At 45.2% G+C, this 17,527-nt stretch overlaps 1 protein-coding gene across 1 annotated transcript in view; it reads left to right on the forward strand.

Moving 5' to 3' along the window:
• dock8 (dedicator of cytokinesis 8) overlaps positions 1-17,527 on the forward strand; it is a 56,672-nt gene that overhangs the window by 27,684 nt on the left and 11,461 nt on the right. The window contains exons 15-37 of the mRNA XM_036526083.1: positions 2,258-2,375; positions 2,701-2,771; positions 3,131-3,269; positions 4,210-4,311; positions 4,706-4,801; positions 4,911-5,145; positions 5,471-5,635; positions 6,249-6,424; positions 6,920-7,015; positions 7,388-7,483; positions 7,705-7,854; positions 8,089-8,202; positions 9,181-9,336; positions 9,905-10,044; positions 10,684-10,847; positions 11,500-11,651; positions 11,938-12,120; positions 12,338-12,464; positions 13,106-13,193; positions 13,342-13,438; positions 13,970-14,104; positions 14,431-14,583; positions 16,761-16,919. Coding sequence (XP_036381976.1) covers positions 2,258-2,375; positions 2,701-2,771; positions 3,131-3,269; positions 4,210-4,311; positions 4,706-4,801; positions 4,911-5,145; positions 5,471-5,635; positions 6,249-6,424; positions 6,920-7,015; positions 7,388-7,483; positions 7,705-7,854; positions 8,089-8,202; positions 9,181-9,336; positions 9,905-10,044; positions 10,684-10,847; positions 11,500-11,651; positions 11,938-12,120; positions 12,338-12,464; positions 13,106-13,193; positions 13,342-13,438; positions 13,970-14,104; positions 14,431-14,583; positions 16,761-16,919 — 3,112 coding nt within the window. The remainder of the gene's footprint in view (positions 1-2,257; positions 2,376-2,700; positions 2,772-3,130; positions 3,270-4,209; positions 4,312-4,705; positions 4,802-4,910; positions 5,146-5,470; positions 5,636-6,248; positions 6,425-6,919; positions 7,016-7,387; positions 7,484-7,704; positions 7,855-8,088; positions 8,203-9,180; positions 9,337-9,904; positions 10,045-10,683; positions 10,848-11,499; positions 11,652-11,937; positions 12,121-12,337; positions 12,465-13,105; positions 13,194-13,341; positions 13,439-13,969; positions 14,105-14,430; positions 14,584-16,760; positions 16,920-17,527) is intronic.

Below are 17,527 nucleotides of genomic sequence, written 5' to 3' on the forward strand. Positions count from 1 at the left end.
CACAGTTGCTTTTATTGTTTTGTTGTACTGTGTGTGAAGTCATTGTTTACTGCAGTCAGCCAACATTTCTTCCAGCAGCTGGTTTACAGGCTCACAGACTTACAGTACAGCAATTCAGAGTGTTCTGTTTTGTCTCAGTTGACGTAGTAATTTATAAACATGTCTCAGTGTAACCTCTCTCCCTACGGATGAAAAATTCCTTAGGTGGATACTATAACTTCCGAAAAGACCTTGGGGCTTCCCTTGTGTTTGGGACGCAATTTGAATTTCCACCAGAAGAGGGAGCGCTGTGCATAGGAAACCACTCGTTGACTTCAGGATGATAGCAGCGCAGTTTTAAATATCCTACATATTCTGGAAAGAGTTTGTTTCTCAGATACAATCTAACTCACATTAACCATTACATGTAAGGAGTGACATGTCAAATGAGTAGCTTATTATTGTTAGTGCATAAATGCTTCCATGAAGTGGTCAGACATACTAGTACCTCTATATTTAGGATATTTTCTGAAATTTTTGCTAAAAATGAATTGTAGCAGAGGAATTGTGAACTCTCTCTTTTGTTTTTTAAAGCATGCTCATTCTTACCTATAAAGATTAACAGTGCTGATTTGACTTCAATTTAATATGATGCATATCTCCTTCAAGCTGACGTCATGCATTCCTCTAAGGATTTAATGAATGTGAGATTTCTGAGGCAATGTTTGAAGATTGTTGCGATGATGTCTCTGTGGAATGGTGGATGCCTCCTATGTGAGCTGATATATTCCAGGTTCTCTTTTAAGCCTTACAATGGAGCCACAATGTGCAAACCCACCAGTTCAAACTTCACCTGGGCTCTGTGAGCTCTGACCCCTCCCTATCCTAACACTATGATAAAAGGTAGTTGTTGCAAAATGCGTTGCAATTTAATCAGAGGATATAAAAGCCTGGTGGCACTTCAAGCACATTCAAGCGTCAACTTAAATGGATACACTTCTGTTCTCTTATGCTGGTAGTTGCTGTGGATAAGAGCATCAGCTAAATGAATGCAATGTAGCGTACTGTAATGTAACGTAATCATGGTGATGTAAATTTGTGGCAGTGAAAACCTGGTGGCTGGAAGCCTGTGGTAATGGTGATGGTAATAAGGCTGTATGCCCTGTGATGGTACTTACTCCCCTTATAGCATGTTGTTTTCCAAAATGGCACTGCATTTCAAGGATAGGTGTAATGAATCAGTATCTGTGCGACTAATTGCCTAATTCTTTTTATCTACACCCCAATCCCTACACTTCCTGTAATGTACTCTGGATCAAAGCATCTGCCAGACGAATAAATGTAAATGTAAAATGTATTGTACAGGCTGTCATGTTCCCATATGAAGCCCACTGCATGCGCTGTTTGTGGGCTGTTTGCAGTGCTCTTGCCTTAAGGCTCACGCATATTTCTCCTCACAGCTGGATTGCCAAACATGTTTATTCAGCGTAGTAGGATTTGCCTGGAAATGCATCGCACTGTGGACAGCAGAGTTACTTTGTTTGTAGTGCAGTTCACACGCACAAAAACAGGTTCCCGTGGCAACGAGTTTCCTTTTGGCGCTGGACCAGACGTCTAAGCCCAGTAAGATTAATTGGGCCTTATTGTATGAATGAAAACCTACTTGAGGAAATGTTTCCCTGGCCAAGCTCAGAAACATGGCAAAAAAGTACATTCCGAAACCGTAAAAATATTTTCTCAGACTGTTTAGTTAATGAGACCCTTTTTTCACAAATGTTCAGGTCTTTTTTGTTGTGGGTAATCACCCCCAATCAAATACCCTTGTCATTTTTTATTTTCCAGTTAGTTGGACAGGCTGTCTTGGCATGATGTTTTGTTTGCTTCAGAGCAGCTAATTAGAGACTCGTTTTGTTATTGTCAAATGGAGGAAACAATCTCTAAGCCAATTACTTTCATCTGTTTAAAATATCTCACTTGATGTAATATTATTCCTTCAGTCCTTTCCATCATCATAGAACTGTTCTGAAATGAATCATCTGTGATTTAATGAGATTACACCTAATTACATTTACTGATAGAAAGAGTTGTTGAGGTACAATGTACCTGGTACATGTTTTGAGTGTGAAGTAAGTTTGTAGCAATTTGGAGATATAGAGACATCTAGTGGCCAGTGGAGACGATGTTTTGAACGTCATTACAGTTTTGACTGTTATCCACACTTTGCACTGTTCCACCTGACCTATACATCACCACTTGTCTTTTTTTTTTATAAATTCAGGAACCTTCTCTACGTTTATCCGCAAAGGCTGAACTTTGTGAACAGGCTCACGTCAGCCAGGAATATTACCATAAAAATCCAGTTCATGAGTGGGGAGGACCCCAGCTGTGCCCTGCCGGTGAGAGTCATAAGGACAAAGTGTTGATATAGTGCCCTCTCTTCTGTAGCCATGCTACTATTGTAGCATCACAAACTACTATGCCATTGTCACTTTCCACTAAGCTTTGTGGAAAGTACTGTTTGAATATCCAGAGATTTCACGCAGTCCATCTGTAATGTAAATAGGAGGAAATGAATTGATTTCATGGCATAGAATCTCATGTTTGCTTTATGGGTGTGGAAGTAACACAGCTGTGTGATGAATTATAATCCTGTTCCACAAAACTGATTCCTTTTTTCAGGGAGTTTCATTTAAGTCTATTTTATTTCTCATTTATTTGTAGGTCATTTTTGGAAAATCGAGTGGTCCTGAATTTGTCCAAGAAGTGTACACGCCAGTCACATATCACAACAAGCAAGTACCTTCAATTTAACTTAAACAACAAATATTGTAGTACTTTTCAGCTATGTTAGAGTAATGAATAAAGACAGGTAAACGTAGATAAAGATGCAAAAGACTATGCCCAGTTTCTTCTGGGGAAAGCAGTGACATTGGTAGGGAATGTTGGTCAGGGTAGCTGTAGCATACAAATTTCTGATGCTTAAGAGTCAATCTCAAAGCAAAGGAAATCTGACAGGGTAACTAAGGCTCAGACACACACCTGAGCCTGCGTTGGACTTGGTGAGACTGGCCAGAGGAAAGTTCAATGAAATGACTTTTAAATGTTTCAGTTTACAGCTCTGAACTCTGTGTAACACAACACCCTTCTACAGGTCTCCGGACTTCTATGAGGAGGTGAAACTTCAGCTCCCGGCCAAGCTGACGGAGAAACACCACCTGCTCTTCACTTTCTACCACATCAGCTGCCAGCAGAAACAGAACCAGGCTGTGGAGAGTCTCATCGGGTATTCTGTGAGTGAACGCTTGGCTTGGTTCTGTATGGTTCGGTTTGGTTCACTGTGGTCCACTTCACAGGAACACAGGAGAACTGCCCTGCTGGGTGAACCACGTCACGGTCAGAACCTCCTGCTCTCATTGGCTTCTGTGTGTTACGTTCTGTTTCCTGGGTTTGTGTGTGGCAGATGCATTGATGCACGCATTCAGGACTGACAGAGAGAGGGTTTATTTAACAGACACAGGGTGATTGGTAGTAGTAGTAGTGATGATAGAAACAGGCAGAGATTGGCAGGAACAGGTAGTGATTGCGAGGAACCAGCAGTGATGGATATGAACAGTCAGCGATTGACAGGAACTGACATTGATTGACAGGAACTGAAGTTGATTGACAGGAATTGGCAGTGATTGAAAGAAACCCGCAGTGATGGATAAGAACAGTTAATGGCTGTTTCTCAAAGTCAAGGATGCGTAGTCCGGTCCTTCAGAGGCTGGGCAAGACTCCTTCCTAGCATTCTGAGAACAGATAATGGAACAGTCTAGCGAGTGTGCAGGTGTACGTCATTGAAAAGGTCCCGCCTTCAGTTCCGCACCATGGACTCTTGTATGCGCGCTTAGGATTGTGGGTGCTTTAAGGACGCTGAGGATACATGCTGTGCATCCTTGAAAATTCTCTGAACGAAGGACTTGGTCCTTGGTAGAATTCGAAGGATCCTCGATATCGGAAAAGTCCTTCGGCAGGATTCAATGACGTAGCCATCCTTGAAATGCAGCCATTAAGGATCCTTCCTTGACTTTGAGAAGCAGCCAGTGATTGACAGAAACAGTTAATGATTAAGAGGAACTGGCATTGATTCACAGGAATCGGCAGTGATTGAAGAGTTATCGATTGACAGGAGCAGTTGCTGATTGACAGAGACAGGCAGATGTTGAAAGAGGGTGCGTATCTCTCTTCCAGTGGCTACCCATGGTGAATAATGACCAGCTGCAGACAGGACAGTACTGCCTCCCTATTGCCCTGGACAAGCTCCCAGTCAACTACTCTCTGCATTCTCCAGAGGTGAGCACTGTACCCACCGTCAATGAGCTCCGCAGGACCAGCATTTATCTCACCAGGAATGTTTCCATCAAGCCCTCACTCTGCAACACACTTATACAGCTGAATCACTTAAGGCAAACTAACCAATGCACAGCCTGCATCTGACTTCTGACCCCCAGACGCATCTGTGCCTCCACAACGATCTCCACCTGTATCTGCTCAACTTCATTGCCTTTAAACGTCTGACAACTGACCCTCAACTTCTCTGTGCAGACTCTACTCCATCTGCATTTATTTAATTTATTCTCCTTTGACCTCTGACATCTGACCCCTGACCTCTCTGTGCAGAAATTACTCTTCCTGTATTGGACCAGTTACCCTTCCCTGACCTCTGACATCTAACCCGTCTTTACAGAAACTGCCAACTCAGGTTCCCCCAGTAAAGTGGATGGAGGGTCACAAGGGCGTGTTCAACCTGGAGGTGCAAGCTGTGTCCTCCATTCACCCTCAGGTGAGCTTTTCCCTGCACGCTGAATGGACTAATCATCATTAAAACGTGCAGCAATTGGAACGCAATGTAACCGTCTTCCTCGGTTCGCTGACTGGCTCTCTATATCCAGGACAACCACCTGGAGCGCTTCTTCACCCTGTGCCACGCCCTGGAGGGAAAGATGAGCTTCCCGATCCGGGTTCGAGATGACAAGATCCCTGAGAACAAGCTGGAACACGAGCTGAAGCTGAGCATCATCTCCCTGTCCTCATCCCGCCTGGAGCCCCTGGTCCTCTTCCTGCACCAGGTCCTGGACAAACTCTTCAGACTCATCCTCCAGCCCATGATCATCGCCGGACAGACAGGTGGGGAATGAGGGAGGTTAGAATGACTGGGGACAGATGAAGAATGAAGGGGGTTAGGCTGTGGGAGAAGGCATGTGTAAAACAAGTTGGGGTGGGTCAGAGGGCAGGTGAGGAACCATTGAGGTAAGATGCTATTAGATGGCAGTGTGGTGTACTGCTCAAGGAACAGGGTTTATATCCTGCAAGACTGCAGGTTCAGATCCCAGGTGAGGCACTGCAGCTGTACACTTTCCCAGGTTGTGTTTAAACACGTGTGTTTGTTGTGTGTTTTAGCCAGGCGTTGAATCACAGTGGAATCCGTGTGTGTCTCTGTTGTGTTTTGCAGCCAACCTGGCCCAGATTGCATTTGAATCTGTGGTGTCAATAGTCAACAGCCTCCACAATAGCCAGGAGCTAGCCAAAGATCAGCAAGGAAGAAACTGTCTCCTAGCAACATACCTTTACTTTGTGTTCCGACTGCCAGACATTCAGCGTGAGATAATGAACACGGGTAAGCCCAAATGTAAAAACCTTTAAGTGCTCCTGCACCCCTTTGCAAAAGATTTCCAATCCAAAAGTCATTGCGATAATAACCTTGTACATGCAATATTTGACCCCTACCTGTTTGATGTGTGTGTGAGATGTTTATGTCTATTTGTCCCCCCCTCTCTCTGTGTGATGTCTGTTATTATTTGTCACTGTCTGTGTGTGTGATGGCTGTTATTATTGGTCATTGTCTGTGTGTGTGATGTCTGTTATTATTTGTCCCTGTCTGTGTGTGTAATGGCTGTTATTATTTGTCCCTGTCTGTGTGTGTAATGGCTGTTATTATTTGTCCCTGTCTGTGTGTGTGATGTCTGTTATTATTTGTCACTGTCTGTGTGTGTAATGGCTGTTATTATTTGTCCCTGTCTGTGTGTGTAATGGCTGTTATTATTTGTCCCTGTCTGTGTGTGTAATGGCTGTTATTATTTGTCCCTGTCTGTGTGTGATGTCTGTGGTTATTTGTCAGTGTCTCTGTGATGGCTGTTATTATTTGTCCCTGTCTGAGTGTGCTGTCTTTTATTTGTCCCTGTCTCTGTGTTTGTTATTTATGATAATTCTGGATTTCCCCTGGGCCCCAGGTTCGGGTGCGGCCACGCTCCCCTCGGACATGCGCTATAACACAATGGGCCGGGCGACTGCCGCCTCTGTGGGCAGCAGGCTCCTGATGTCCCGTGTGCGGAGCAGCAGCAACCCCGACATCCCCGGACCACAGACTGCAGACGACGCCGAGGTTAACAACATCCTTTCCAACAAGGTATTGACTGCTACTGACCATGATACTGACCAACGAATGACTGTAGTATTGAACACTACTGACCATAGTGCTGACTGCAGAAAAGCCATGGTATCCACCATTAGTGTTTATCACAAGTTATCACAGGACTGATGGCAAGTGACCATGGAACTAACCCCGAGTGACCGTGGAGTTGAAACTACTGATCACTCAAGGTCAATAACCTGGGGAAGCTCAGTGACAATCCCACATTAGCTTTTGTATTGACTGCTACTCATCCAGAGGAACAAGGAATCAATCAAAAAATAAATCAGTCAATATATCCAACCTGTAAATAAACACATATCAAAGACAAAGATATATCCACATATACACCATTCTGATGTATACCAAAATATATAGGGGTTCTTCAGCAAAAGAACAAATATAGACGGAGAAAATAACAGATATAGGCCTATATATTTTTTCAGATTAGGTATTTAATATCTTCTGCTGTGATATTTTCTGCTTTCGTAGGCCTTCAATAATCCCGGCAATCGCATGTCCACTTTTGCTGATGTAGCCAACTACTTCCAATCCAATTCCTCAGGCATGAGACCTGCAAATAAGAAGGTAATACTGACAGTGACCACAAGAGGGTAGAGATGATTCACATCAGTAACGCCTCACACTGAATGGCTTTCTTTGGATCGAAGGATAGGAGTGAATGAAGAATAGGATACCTTAATGAAATCTGGATGGGGCTTTGCAGTTCTGCCTTCCAGCAAGGCACTGACCCTTAACATCCATCCATCTGTGTAAATGAATAATATGTAAAATATCTAACATGTAAATACTATAGGATAGGAGTGTGTCTGCCAAGCAAAAAAAAAATTACCATTAATAGTAGTATGAATGATTGGGTCATAAATGTGTTATAGTCAATTGAGAATGTTAGTTTTGTGGCGGTGTAACATGATGGGTTGGTTATGTCCCTCTCTGCAGCAGTTCCATGAGGAGTTGGCCCTGCAGATGGTGGTCAGCACTGGTGTGTGCCGAGAGAATGCCTACAAATATGCCTGGTTCTTCTTTGAGCTCCTGGTCAGTGTGTGTGGGTGTGTGTGCTAGTGAGTGTATTACTGTATGTCAAGCAGTGTGCTCACAGGTGTGTGTGTTTGAATGCATCACTTTATGTCAGGTGGTATTCTCAGGTGTTTGTGTTGTGAGTATATTACTATACATCAGGTAATATGCACACAGGTGTGTATGTGAGTGTATGACTGTATGTCAGCTAGTAATCTCACAGGTGTATATACCTGCAGGTGAAGAGCATGGCTCAGTACGTGTCCCTCCTGGAGAAGCAAGATGTCCCTCGCAGAGGCCGATTCTCAGACAGGTTCAAAGATGACATCACCACCATTGTCAGCGTAGTGACTGCTGAGATTGGCACCATCCTGGTCAAACAGCAAAAGGTATTAGGAGCTGAGGACATCACCTATCACATGGAAATGTCAGGGGATCTGGTATAATTTAACTAAGACAACGAGGAAAATAGCCATTGATGCATGTCTTGTGTTATCAAAAATCACTGAAATTAATGCTGATCTTTTAATTCTAAAATTTTTTGATTGGGGTTTGATTATTCTGGTTGTTCGACTGGTTGATTAAGTGACTGACTGATTGTTTTCTTAACTGCTGGGTTGCAGGAAGTGGACCAGGCAGAAAAGGTCAACATCAGTCTGGCCTTCTTCCTGTACGACCTCCTGTCACTCATGGACCGTGGTTTCGTTTTCCAGCTGGTGAAGAACTACTGCAATCAGGTACTCACCAGTGTCACCCCTTTGCCCCATACCCGGGGAACATTCAGCAGGGAAAGCGCTGATTGGAGTTGCAGTCCAAATCTTTAAAGCACATTCTATAACCTCTTGCTCTGTACTTCACTCCCTGTCAGCACACTTAAATTTGTGTTAATTTCCCTGCCAAATTTTCCCCTAATGAGCAAGAGAAAGCCATCTCAGCTGTTCTTTGATTGGTTCATGCTGCTGTGTTTTTTCATCATCCACTGCACTGAAGAAAACAGTGACAATGACAATGTCAGTATGCACTGATCTTTAAATCATCTGATTTGCCTCTCCTATTCACTTTGCCAGTTTCAGCTGATCCATAAAATGTGCAGATCAGTGAACGTGCACAGAATTCTATTCAGCGTGACACCCTAAATCACGACTGATAATTACAGGGTAATGAGACCATCTTCTGGGAGGCGTGATTTGCAAAGATTTATTGATGTCTGGGAATGTGTGCACACAGCAGTCAGATATCAAAGAGAGGTGTGTGATTGAGGACCAGCCTAGTTTCTCCCCACATTTTCTCATGCTCAGGGAGAGGCTGTGAGGCATGATGGGAATGTGTACATCTAAGGACTGTGTGTTACTAAATCAGTACCTGCTCACTTTAACATCCTGTGACTTTTTTGCATATTGTTCAGCAGCAGTCACAGGCAAATGTTTTCATTTGTTTTCATTTTATTAGCGACAAAAACCAAAATGTTTCAACTGACTGCTGGTATTCAAATAAAAATTTCTCATAAATTCCTTTTAGAACAAACACTTCTTATGTGTTATGGGAGGCAGGTCTACCTTGGGGGGGATTGAACCACAGGCATTGTTGACCTTATGACACAATTCAATTCAGATTTGCTCATTGAAAAGAAGGCACCCAGCCAAGGGAGCTAAAGGGACAGATGCCACCTTCTGTTGCATGTGTCTGCATTGTTGCATGTTGTTTTTTTCCCCCAGATGTCGGCGAAGAGCGTGTCGATGCCCACCCTGATCACCATGCGTCTGGAGTTCCTGCGGATCCTGTGCAGCCACGAGCATTACCTCAACCTCAGCCTCTTCTTCTCCAACCCCGCCTCCGCCCCTGCCTCCCCCTGCCCCTCACTCTCCTCGCAGGTGAGCCTGCCCCGGTGCGGGACGCACAGACACACACCACATGCGCCACAGTGTGAGAAAGGGACAAGAACCAAGCTTTCTGTGCTTTCTGTAATACCTGCTTTTCAAAGGGCTTAGAATCAGGCATATAATGTATGTAGTCATATTGTGGCGAATAGAATATGCCCATTCAAAAAATATATAGTCGCTATACTTGCTGTATGCACTTTTGTAAGTCGCTTTGGATAAAAGCGTCTGCTAAATAAATAAATGTAAATGTAAATGTATATAGAGAATATATTTTGGAGAATATTTTTTAGCTCAATCATCACATTAACAATATGTAAATGATTGCCCTTTTGGTGTATTGCAATATATTTCTGATTTGCATTAATGTATTTTAAAGATGTTTTTAATATATTCTTGGCTGAACAACATATTTCTCAGTATACTGCAATGCATTTCATTTGTGGAATTCATGATTTAAAGAATGTAGATTCACGCAGTGTGTGGTGTTTTCACTGAGTAATTCCCTCTGTCTGTGCTGTTCCTTTGCGCTCCTCTCTTTGCCCTGTCTCTCCGTGAGCAGAACTCCAGCTCCTGCTCCAGTTTCCAGGACCAGAAGATCGCCAGCATGTTTGACCTGTCTCCGGAGTACAAGCAGCAGCACTACCTGACCGGCCTGCTCCTGACTGAGCTCAGCGCTGCGCTGGACATGGAGTCCGAAGGGTTAGCGCGTGCTCCTCTCTGTGCCTGACAGTCTGACACTCAAAACACGTATACATGTTATGCTATGTTATACTATACTTTACCATACTGTACTATACTGTATTATAACGTGCTATACTTTATTATGCTGTATTGTACTGTATCGTACTGTGCTGTGCTATACTGTACTACACTATACTACATACTGACTATATAGGTTCAGCTCATTTTAGGTTGGTTATGAATTCTGTAAATATTTCCAAAGCAAATGAGACAATATGACAATATAAAAAACACTGTCTGTCTGTCTTTGCTAGCTTGTCTGGCTCTCTCATTCTCTGTCTCTCACTCTCTCTTTGTCTTTCTGTTTCTCCCTCAATCTCTTGATCTTCATCTGCTCAGTGGTCTGTTAAAGTAGGTGTCTGTCAGTGTCGGTGTATGTGGGGCAGTGCGTGCTTCTCTGTGTTGTTGGCGGGTTGACTGCAACACCGCCACAGCTCGCATGGGGCTGCTCTTTGATTCCTGTAACATTGGGAGGTGGGAAAGGCTTTTGTTTTCTCCCCCTTGACGTAACAGTATTCAGAGTCTCTGTTCGTGAGGGAGCTGTGCACCCCAGGGTTTTACGGTGGGCGGGGATGTGACCGTGCTGTTACTCTGCAGGGGGAAGGTGCAGAGGAAGGCCATCAATGCCATCCACAGCCTGCTCTGCGCTCACGACCTGGACCACCGCTGCACCCGTCCCGAAGTCAGGTCAAAGATCGCTGCTCTCTACCTCCCCCTGGTGGGCATCATCATCGATTCCCTCAACCACATTGACTTCACAGGTGAGAGCCCAGCTGGACCGCCTGTTGTCCTGTCTTTTGCAGTAGGCTGACCTATCACTTTATGTCAGGCAGGTTTGTTTCAGAACCTAAGAATTATTTCTGTATGTTCTTTACTCTTTGCTGGTGTTGTTAGCCACGTTGTTTTTTAGCCTATTGAGTGGGATAAGTGATGTGCAGTTGTGTGGTATTGCTGTCAGATGAGGTGCTTCAGAAAGGTGTTGTATGTTTCTATAAGGGAGCTGGAATGTCGTGGCATTTTGTTAAGGCTGATGGCATCACATACATGTGGAGTCGCTGTCACATCATCTGTGTCGTGTGACATATGGGTGTGTTCTGTTACATGTGTCAAACATGCCCGGACTCTTGTTTTATGCGTGACCTGTGAGTGTTTACGCTTGTGTTGTGTGCTCTGTTTTATATATGATGTCTGTTGTGTTACACTTGTTTAGTATGGATTGTTATATGTGGGATGTCCATTCTGTTAGATGTGTTTAGTATGTTTTGTTACACGTTTGATACCTGATATGCGCTGTTATGTACATGCTGCTTGTAATATTTGTAATGGTAAGACACATGATGTGTGTTCTGCTGCATATGTGATGTGTGCTGTTGTGTATGTGATAACGTGGTCTTGTGTGGTGACTCTCTGCAGTGGCGGAGTCCCGCGGCGGGAAGGGGAAGACAGGCGGCCCTGAGGACGAGACCGACGCCGTCAATCCCATCAATCAGTCTGTCGCCATGGCGATCGCAGGCAACCCCTTTAACACCCTGGCGAGAAATGCCCTGGTCTCCATGGCGTCTATGGTACAGGCATCCATTGTGTACCCTCTCCGCTAACATAAACACTCGCATACCATTTCCTGCTGCATTCATTGATGTTTGCAAAACAAGTCATGATGGTGACATGTTATTTCTCACATCCATGCTCACGGTGAAATGTGGTTTTATTTCAGATGGCAACGGCAGAAATGTCTCCGGTGTATATCGGGGACATTCCCGCAAGCAGCAGGATATGTCGACTCGCTCTGTTTTTACCAGAATGTTTGGGTGCATCAGAACATTCCCTTGTCTGTGTTTCTGTAACCCCCAGTCTGGGAAGTCCTGTGGCACCCTTTCAGCGGAGACCAGCCGGAACCTGTTGGCCTGCTTCCTGTGGGTCATGAAGAACGCTGATCAGACCCTGATCCAGAAGTGGACCACAGACATGCCGTCCTCCCAGCTGACCCGGCTGCTGGAGCTGCTGTCCATCTGTGTGTCCTGCTTCGAGTACCGGGTAAGGAGCCAGGCGGAGTCTGCCATGTACCCATGGGTAAACAGGACTTCACGTCCTGGGAGCCAGTGTGTGAACAAGAACCACTCTCCTGTGTACTGGGTTGGAATCGCATAGTTGATTGGACTGATTACAGAAGAAGGACTGATTTTTGAGTTTGCCTGTATGTGTGTGTGTATACATGTGTTCATGCCTGTGTGTGTGTGTGTGTGTGTTTCAGGGGAAGCAGAGCTCAGACAAGGTGAGCACGCAGGCCCTGCAGAAGTCCCAGCAGGCAAAGGCTCGCCTGGAGGAGGCGCTGTTGGGCGGGATGGGTGCCCGTGGCGAGATGATGAAGAGGGTGGGAGGTGAGGTGGTCCACGTGTGTCCCCTGATCGGCAAAGAGACATTCAGATTTCCCTGACTAGTGTAGACACATTCAGATTTTGTGATTGGTGTAGAAACATTCATATTTCTGTGATTGGTGTAGACACATTCAGATTTCTGTGATTGGTGTCGAAACATTCATATTTCTGTGATTGGTGTAGAGACATTCATATTTCTGTGATTGGTGTAGAGACATTCATATTTCTGTGATTGGTGTAGAGACGCTCAGATCTCCCTGATTGGTTTAGAGCCAGTCAGATTGTTCCTGACTGTATGAGAGTGGATCTGTGAGATTCACAAATAGTTTCTTGTTTGTAGGAGAGAACTTTGTTTAATAATCATTTGTGTAAACATCAGCCCTTTGAGCTGGTATTGAGGTTCATTTAAAAAATTCAACCATGCTGTTCAAAGCCTCGGTATGATTTTAGGATGAGCAGTGAGGGGGTCAAGCGTTTATGCGTGAACACATAGCTGTTCATTCATTCACACATGACCACACACATGCTCAGACACGTGCACAGGCACTGTCAGACACGCTCAGAAACAAGTGTGTGTGTAACAAGCTGTTACACCACTTTGGTCCAGCCTGACCTTTGACCCCTGGCCTCTGTTACTCTGGCAGGAAACGACCGGACAGTGGGACAGCGGGAGAACCTACGATGGAGGAAGGACCTCACACAGTGGCGTCAGACTAACGACAGACAGGACAAGTGAGTCTATCAGAGCAGCGGACAACAGCAGGAAGTGGGAGATGGCAGTGCATCCAGCACAGGGGCCAGAGACATGAAAAGAGCATTGGATACAAACAGCAGCACACTAAAAGGCCACTGATTTGTCCTTTTTTCCTTATTTGCATAGAACAAAGGCGGAGCTTGACCAGGAAGCGCTCATAAGTGGGAATCTGGCCACTGAGTCAAACCTCATCATCCTGGACATGCTGGAGATTATCATCCAGGTAAGTGTTCACTACCACAATGCCGTGCTGCACCAGAATTTAACTGCCACCAGGTGTGCAAAACTCAAAGACTGCATCGTTTATTGATTTATGTTTACATTTCGCAGATGCTGTTATCTGGAGCATCCTACAAGCCTAATTAATATTACAGATATATTATAAATACATGAAATAGACAATACAAACAATACCAACAATAGACCAGCTTACATGATTAAGTCGGTTTACAGACGTGGTGGAATGTACAGAACAATGGAAACAGCTGAGCAACGTACAAAGCAATTTAAAAAAGCACATAGGATAAGGGCATGTGAACAGTAGATGTTGAAAATGGTTAAGTATTACCTTTGTTCTGTGTAAGAAGTGACAAAACAAATCAATGTTCTGTTATTTCTGTCATCATCCATCGTGTTATTGGCACATTAATGTGCACGCGCTGTTTGCTGTGCTTTGTCCCAGTGCCCTGACTCCGCTCTGTTCTTTGTGTGTGTGTGTGTGTGTGTGTGTGTGTGTGTGTGTGTGTGTTTGCAGGGCGTGTCCCTGTCCGACTGTAAGGACAGCGTTCTTGGCGGGGTCCTGCGGGTGCTGCTGCACTGTCTCTCCTGTAACCAGAGCACCACCTTCCTCTCACACTGCTTCAGCACCCTGCGAGCGCTCATCGTCAAGGTAGCGCACGCTCCGCACCTGTGTGCGTGTGTGTGTGAGTGTGTGTGTGTGAAAGAGAGAGACATCAATGTATGTATGCACATATGTATGTGTGACTGTATGCATGTGTGTTTGTACATATTTGTGTGTGTGTATGTGTGTGTGTGTGTGTGTGTGTGTGTGTGTGTTTCTGTGTGTGTGAGAGAGAGAGAAAGAGAGAGAGTAGTGTCTGGGTGTAAGAGATTAGAGTGTGCATGTGTATGTGTGTGTCAGAGGGATGACTGTGTGTGTGAGAGAGATCAGTGTGTTTGCGTGTGAGTGTGTAATCTGTCTGTGTTGTGCCATAGTTTGGGGACCTGCTGTTTGAGGAGGAGGCAGAGCAGTGTGCAGACCTGTGTCAGAAGGTGCTCCAGCACTGCAGCAGCTGCATGGACAACAACAGGAGCCAGGCCTGCGCTACACTCTACCTCATCATGAGATACAGCTACAGCTCTGCTAGTGTAAGAGTCTCTCACACACACACACACACACACACACACACACACACACACACATTCTACCTCATAATGAGATACAGCTACAGGTCCACCAGTGTAAGAATAACACACACACACACACACACACACACACACATTGTACCTCATCATGAGATACAGCTCCAGGTCCACCAGTGTAAGAATAACACACACATACACACACACACACACACACACACACACACACACAGTCTACCCCATCATGAGATACAGACAAGCTCTGTTGATGTAAATTAAACTGAGAAACAAACAGGCATAAACACACATAAACACACACGCACATTTTCCAGCACAGCCACTCTGTAATCTCTTTACTCCTATGTTAGTTGCGCCATGGGAAGAGGCACCCAAATAACCATTATTGAAAACAGTCCTGAAGAGAACATGCGGAAAAGCTATCATTAGGATAATTGATCTCATTCATGTGAAAGCGGTGAGTTTTTTAAGTACGGAAAATTCCACGTCATAACATACGGATGTGATGATGCGTCTGCCGTTCCCCCGTCGGCTACGCGCCGCGTGGCCGCTCTCCTGTCCCACGGTGCACTCTCTCTGACCGGCAGTGTTTCTGATCGCTCCTCTGTTTACTTCCCCCCACCCTATAATTGAAATCACAAGTCCCTGGCGTCGGCGGCGGGCGTCTGCTCCGGTTTTATTCCTGCATCCGCTTTTAATCGAGGTAGAATTGAGGCATTTCCTCCCAGATCCTTTACACCCTCCTAAGGTTCAGGTTGTCGTTGGTGCTAGTTTTAGTGGAAGCATTTGCCGTAATGGTGATTGGCATTCACCAGTAATTGTGATTGGCATGAGTAGAGTTAATCACCTTTGTGTCCTTAATGTCTGATGTATTTTTGTTTACTGTAATTGTTTTTTGTTTTTTTTTATTATTTTTGTGTTCAGGAGGGATGTCCTTTCAGTCCCCTCTCATAGGGGTCTTACACCCTTTGTTGTTAGAGGCAGAATAACATGCACTTGTTGCACTCCATAGGAAGAGGCAGAAGTGGCTCTTTTAATCAGGTTTCTGTTTAGTGTTCTTGCATGTACCGTGGAAGGCCTTAAAGGATACAGCTGTGCTGTTCACATCAGAGTCTTGTTTATCTAGATGAGTTTATCTAGGTGAGCACAGTATCAATCTGCAAGAATGGTGAAAAGAGCACCAGTTTTTAAAATGAGCTTTAGCTCTTAGTAAATGTAAAATACAGTGTTTAAATGTATGTAGTCCAGTAAGTTTAACATGAATAAGTAGTGTCCCCACACTTACTGCATGGGACAGGATCTTTTACATGATTTTTAAAAAAGAAGCTGATATTCATGACATTGCATTCATTTAGCAGACGCTCTTATGGAGAGTGACCTCCAGCACATTAGAACATAAGTGTATCCATTCAAGTTGAATGAGCAATAGTGTCAGACCAGACCAACAACGCTCCCAGACCAGTGAGTGTGATCATAACACTATTCAAGCCCTACCACTAGTTAACTTGTGCAACCTGACTAGACGAGGAAAGCCAAGTACATTGCCATATTCAGGGAAAGATGAGATGAATCAGGGAGACAGACGCTGCAGTTAATTCATCTTTCAATTTTTCATGGAGAAAGTGACATATGAGATCAGCATTTGCAGAGTGTTAATGAGGGATTACATTGCCATATCCTGGTACAGAAGGAGATGGATATGATTTGTTGTTTGGGCTTGTCTGTCTGAGATCAGCAACATCACCGCTTTCACATGAAGGCAGCTGTAGAGGGTGCTGTGGGCTGTTGTAGGCTCTGTGTTCATGTCAATGCTGTTTAACCTTCAATAAGACCCAGCATAACAGCAGGTTTAGTCTATAAAAATGCCACCATCAGTCTATGAAATGAGCACTTTATTTCTTGGGAAAATAAAAATGTTTTTTACTGGCTGCAGATGAAGACACTGATGGGTATGTTAGCTCTGTATTCATATGGAACATCCCCTAATGAAATGTAAAACTGAATCAAACTTGCAAAGATGAGTGTGTCGCAGCAAAGCTGGACAGCCACATGACAAGTATTTAGTTTGCATAGCCAAGATTCTCTCTGGTCTGTGAATTGGGATTGTTATTTTACAGTCTGTGGTCCTTTTACACTCACGTACTTGTGGGATTTCATTTCTACAGAATTTCTCCCGGGTGAAGATGCAGGTGACCATGTCTCTGGCCTCTCTGGTGGGCAAATCCTCCGACTTCCACGAGGAGTACCTCCGTCGGTCTCTCCGCACTATTTTAGCTTATGCAGAGGAAGACACTGAAATGCAGCCGACTCAGCTGCCCCCTCAGGTACTGCCCCGCTCACTTACTGCCCCTCAGGTACTGCCCCCTCAGGTACTGCCCCGCTCACTTACTGCCCCTCAGGTACTGCCCCCTCAGGTACTGCCCTGCTCACATTCTGCCCCTCAGGTACTGCCCCGCTCACTTACTGCCCCTCAGGTACTGCCCCGCTCACTTACTGCCCCTCAGGTACTGCCCCCTCAGGTACTGCCCTGCTCACATTCTGCCCCTCAGGTACTGCCCCGCTCACTTACTGCCCCTCAGGTACTGCCCCGCTCACTTACTGCCCCTCAGGTACTGTCCCCTCAGGTACTGCCCCGCTCACTTACTGCCCCTCAGGTACTGCCCCGCTCACTTACTGCCCCTCAGGTACTGCCCCCTCAGGTACTGCCCTGCTCACATTCTGCCCCTCAGGTACTGCCCCGCTCACTTACTGCCCCTCAGGTACTGCCCTGCTCACATTCTGCCCCTCAGGTACTGCCCCGCTCACTTACTGCCCCTCAGGTACTGCCCCCTCAGGTACTGCCCTGCTCACATTCTGCCCCTCAGGTACTGCCCCGCTCACTTTCTGCCCCCTCAGGTACTGCCCCTATTCAATTACTGCCCCCCTCAGGTAC

Source organism: Megalops cyprinoides, chromosome 4 (genome assembly GCF_013368585.1).
Source record: "Megalops cyprinoides isolate fMegCyp1 chromosome 4, fMegCyp1.pri, whole genome shotgun sequence".
Classification (NCBI taxonomy): Eukaryota; Metazoa; Chordata; class Actinopteri; order Elopiformes; family Megalopidae; genus Megalops; species Megalops cyprinoides.